The sequence below is a fragment of the Sinocyclocheilus grahami genome, unplaced genomic scaffold (assembly GCF_001515645.1).
Source record: "Sinocyclocheilus grahami isolate Dianchi unplaced genomic scaffold, SAMN03320097.WGS_v1.1 scaffold165.1, whole genome shotgun sequence".
In the NCBI taxonomy this organism is placed as follows: Eukaryota; Metazoa; Chordata; class Actinopteri; order Cypriniformes; family Cyprinidae; genus Sinocyclocheilus; species Sinocyclocheilus grahami.
In genome coordinates, this window is record NW_015505344.1 from 4,629 (window position 1) to 9,611 (window position 4,983).

Below are 4,983 nucleotides of genomic sequence, written 5' to 3' on the forward strand. Positions count from 1 at the left end.
AATTCAAGCCAGGGGTAAAATTACAACAATTTAAAGTAACAAAAAGCTCCATGGGTCTTTCTAGCTTTTTTTGTTCTTAATATTGTCTAATGTGGTGCCATATTGTTTAATCTCTTTTATAAAATGTTCAAAATTTGGCTTAGCTTTAGACCATTTTTTCACATGAATGTGATATTTTCCAAATAAAATAAAACGTTGTGTAAGAAAGCATATCGTACTTTTGGAATCAACATTGTCCTAAAATCAAAATAAAACGACATATATATATATATGTTCCAAACAACCTAGAAATGAAATTAGAAACATCCAACCAAAACATTTTTGAATATATACAATCAAAAAAAAAAGATGAGTCACAGATTCTTTGGCATTGCTACGTTTTCAATATTCAAATTAAAACGTTCAAGCAACTCCTTGACAGGGTAAATTTTGTGTAAACTTTTATAGGATACCTCTCTAATTTTATTATTAATAAAAAACCTATTTGTTATTGACCATACTTTTTTTCCAGTTGACATTTTCATATTTAGTCGACCAAAACATTGTTGAACAAGGCAAATACTTGTTTTTTAAAATATTTCTAATATATTTGTTACTACATTTATCTATTACAATATTAACATCCCCAATAAATATTGTATCACTACAAAAATTGGTTTGGTGATCAATGTTTACAGGATCAAATCCAGGATTTCGTAATAGTGATACAACTCTGCCAGGAATTGCATCAAAGATAAAGGAGTGTTCTTTTGGCCTCACAGGGATCATACATTTATTGAGAAATTCAGAATATGTTAAAAGCAGACCTTGTTCATTAAGCAACCGACTAACCGTAAGAATTCCATTGTCGTACATTGTTTATATACAGAGTGCAAAGGAACGTCGCATATGCACGTCTTTCAGAAAAGTGAGTGACGGGAAAGTAGCACAACAGCACAGAAAGAACCCGGTTTTGTTTAGCTGAACTTCTTCACGGGGAGGTTCCTCTGGTTCGGGCATGCTCAGTCAGCTTGTTGTTGTCTAAGAACCTGTACGCATCAATCATCCGAGCTCTCCATCCACACCCAGTTAAGAAGTTTATGAGCAGGCATCGCCATAGGCCTTACATAATAAAATCAGTAAGACCCGCCCACACGAGTTAAAGGCCGAGCAGGGAACATGCACAGCTTCAGTTTTGTTTTGCACCCGAAGGAAGAGCAGCTCGCCTCTCTCGCTTTTTGTTTGACTTCGCACGTCTGAATTCGACACACTTTAGGGGCTGCAAACTTTTGCAAGACCAAAGATGATTTTCGACAAGCTGAAAAAGATCGACATAGTGTTTGATTCTCCGGAGCTGGACTGTCCTCCGGTGTTCAGCAGCGGGGATGTCGTCTCGGGGAAGGTTGTGCTCGAGCTCTCGGCGGAGAGTAAAGTCGAGTCGCTGAAGTTGCACGCTGAAGGTTTCGCTAAAGTCTACTGGACCGAGTCTCGCAGCGCCGGCTCCAGCACCGCTTACACGCAGAACTACAGCGACGAAGTGGAGTACCTGAACCGGAGAGAGGTTCTGCTGCAGGCAGGTCAGTCATTCACAGCCAGAGACCCTCTAAAGCTATGGGCTGCCTGAGCTAGACCGCGAGTTTGAAGATGTGCTGAAGAGTTCCAGCTTGTTTTCATTTGAGGCGAATAAACCAGTTCACCTAAAAATAAAAACTGTATTATTATTCTCCCCCATGTCGCTCTAAACCCCTGTTACTTGCTTTCTCACGTGGGACGTGATTAAAAAAAAAACACATTGACCACTTTTTTCACCAAAATGAAAGTGAAAATAGTTTGAACCTGCAAGCACTCCTCAAAAGTACTTAAATGCCTTGTGTGTGGACTTTAGTGATTCTCTTTCAGTTAATGTTAATCATACTACAAGACAAGTATTCTTGCATTGAGTTATTTTTTTAAATTAAAAAGCACTGAACTCGATAACGAATCAGTCAGGTCTGTTTTTCTAGGATTAACCGATTTATTGAACACATTCCCCTCAAACGAATCGTTGATGATTGACTAATCTGATATCGCTGCATTCGTTCTGTTCTTTTTTAGTTTTTATGCTATAACCCCTTTATTTCACATTGTTTTTTGTGTTTAATTTGAGTGGACCGGTTCATCATGCTACAGCTGCAGATTTGTTCATGTGTGAAGTTGCTAACTATTATGGTGTGCAGCGTTTAATGGCTGCTGAAGAACTACTTCAGTCATTATAAGAGGCTGTGGTTAAATGAGAAACATTTTAGACAAAGTTCAACTTTATGCCTTTTATTAACCAACAAAACCTTAACCTGAAGCTTTGGAATGAACTAGACCGAAATATGTTGTGTTTTGTGTTATATCATCATTCAGTTCTAACATTACAGCCCCTAGTGCTGTGCTTTTATGATTTATTGGTGCGATCATGTGTCTTTTCCTTGTTCCCCTCCAGATAACGGTGAACTGACAGTCCTGTCTGCCGGGCGACACGAGTACCCTTTCAGTTTCCAGCTGCCAGAGGAGTAAGTCTTGCTTGCTTTATTAGTCTCATACAAATGTTGTCATTAAGCTTTATTTGGGAAGGATATGAGCGTTAATGTAAGTGTTTTGTCTGTCAGAACCCTAGTGACATCTTTTGAGGGCAAGCACGGCAGCATTCGATACTGGGTGAAGGTTAAGCTGCATCGCCCATGGGCCACCGTCAAGAAGATCAAGAAGGAGTTCACGGTTATCGAGCCCATTGACATCAACACACCGAGTTTGCTGGTAGGAGCTCAGAATGGCTGTCGCTTTATTTTCGGTTTATGGTTTTGTGCATGCTAAATCAGAGTTTTTATCTTCAGGCGCCTCAAGCTGGAACCCAAGAGAAGATGGCCCGCATCTGGTACCGCAACTGCGGGCAGGTGTCGATCACCGCAAAGATCGACCGCAAGGGCTACACGCCGGGTGAAGTGATTCCAGTCTTCGCTGAATTCGATAACTCCACGTCTCGCGCCGTGATGCCGAAAGCTTACATCACCCAGACGCAGACCTTCATCGCAAGGGGAAGCATGAAACAGAAGAGGGCCGTGGTGGCCACGTTGTGCGGGGACATAGTTGGTGCACGCCGTAGAGAGATGTGGCACGGCCGCGCCATCAAAATCCCCCCAGTTGGCCCCTCCATCCTGCAGTGTCGCATCATTAAAGTGGAATACATGCTCAAGGTGAGTTGGAGAACTTTGAGCTACTAAACTACTAAAGCTGCTAGAATGATCTTACTAAACATCACTTTGTATTTTCATAGGTGTGCGTTGATGTTCCTGGGACATCCAAGCTTTCCCTGGAGCTTCCTTTGGTTATGGGCACCATCCCTTTGCATCCGTTCGGCAGTCGCACGTCTAGCGTAAGCAGCCAGTACAGCGTGAACATGGAGTGGCTTCGCATGGCCATCCCTGAGCAGCCTGAGCGTACGTTTCTGCCCAACCCTGGGTTTCGTTCTCTTTCATCAGCCTGAAACGCGACCTCATACCGTGAAATGTCGCTCACTTTGAGTCTGGTTTGTTTTTTAACCACAGCTCCTCCAGATTACAGCGCTGTTGTGTCAGATGAGGAAGCAGTCCAGAACTCCACAGCAGTCCAACCTGAGGAAGATCTCAGCGGCGTGCTGCAGCGCTCCCTCATGGCCTACGTGCAGGAGTTCAGATTACGCCCACCTCCGGTGTACAGCGAGGTGAGTAGACATGCAAAAACTGTAGTTATGTATTAGACCAGGGGTCACCAAACTCGGTCCTGGAGGGCCGGTGTCCTGCAGAGTTTGGTTCCAACCCTAATCAAACACACCTGAACCAGCTAATCAAGGTCTAACAAGGCATACTTGAAACCTCCAGGCAGGCGTGTTGAGGCAAGTTTGAGCTAAACTCTGCAGGACACCGGCCCTCCAGGACCGAGTTTGGTGACCGCTGTATTCGACAGGTTTTCAACTGGTTTTGTCAGTCAGGGCCAAGATTTTTACATGTGTATGGAATAAAAAACTAAACCGTTTGGAAGCTTGTTTCACCCCAGAGTACAAAAAATAAATATGTATGTTGTATAATATGCATTTAATATGTAATATTGTGTAATATGCAATCCCAAAACCTAGACTTTTACTTCAGAAGAGGCCCAAAAATAGAGATCCCCCCCCCCCCCCCCCACAAAAATATCACTTCTTATCTTATAAGTTTGTCTTATGACGTTCTTTTTAATAATTGCAGCTTATATATCAAAATTACGACCTCTTGAATTTGCAACTTTATATCTCCCAGTTGTACAATGTGATTTTAATATCACAATTGCATCATAGATTTTTAAATCAAAGGAGGCAGAAAAACTGTTTAATGCAAAAAAAATTGCATTAACCCCTTTTTTTTTTTTAAATCTCACATTCACTTTGCAACTTTATATGCCTTATGACTTTCTTTTCTATAACTGCAGGTTATATATATATCATAATTGCGATTTGAGATTTTTCCCCCTGGTTTCACAGACAAGGCTTAAGCCTAGTCCCAGACTAAAATGTAATTCTGAGCTGTTTCAACTGAAAGAAACTTGCACTGACTGATCTTAAAATGTTTTTTCTAAAGCACGTTTATCAAATTATTTAAATGTCCTAATTGAACTATGGCCTAATCCTGGTTTAGTCTAAGCCCTGTCTGAGAAACCACGCCTGCATCTCCCAATAGTACAATGCGATTTTAGCATCTTTAACACAACAGCATCTTTAACTCAGAATTTTTCTTTTTTTACTTTTATTTAGAAATGGTCTTCAAACATTAAAATCTATTATGATTTTACAAAACACAATTGCACAAAATTGCCATCTTCCCAATTTGGCTTGCAACTGCAAAGGTGCTGATGAGTTTCCTTCGAAATACTGAGATGTGCTGCCTTTGACATCAATAAACAAAAGACACAAGAGTTTCGTCCTGCTCATAAAGAGTTGATTCTTTCACTGCTCTCCACAAATCA

At 41.2% G+C, this 4,983-nt stretch overlaps 1 protein-coding gene across 1 annotated transcript; it reads left to right on the forward strand.

Annotated features, from left to right (window-relative positions):
* Positions 1 to 766: 766 nt before the first annotated feature.
* On the forward strand, positions 767 to 3,757 carry LOC107593125 (arrestin domain-containing protein 2-like). Its single transcript, XM_016282720.1, has 6 exons — positions 767 to 1,556; positions 2,450 to 2,519; positions 2,616 to 2,763; positions 2,841 to 3,200; positions 3,281 to 3,443; positions 3,552 to 3,757. The coding sequence occupies exons 1-6, from the start codon at positions 1,283 to 1,285 to the stop codon at positions 3,740 to 3,742; spliced, it is 1,206 nt and encodes a 401-aa protein (XP_016138206.1). The 5' UTR covers positions 767 to 1,282; the 3' UTR covers positions 3,743 to 3,757.
* Positions 3,758 to 4,983: the final 1,226 nt, after the last annotated feature.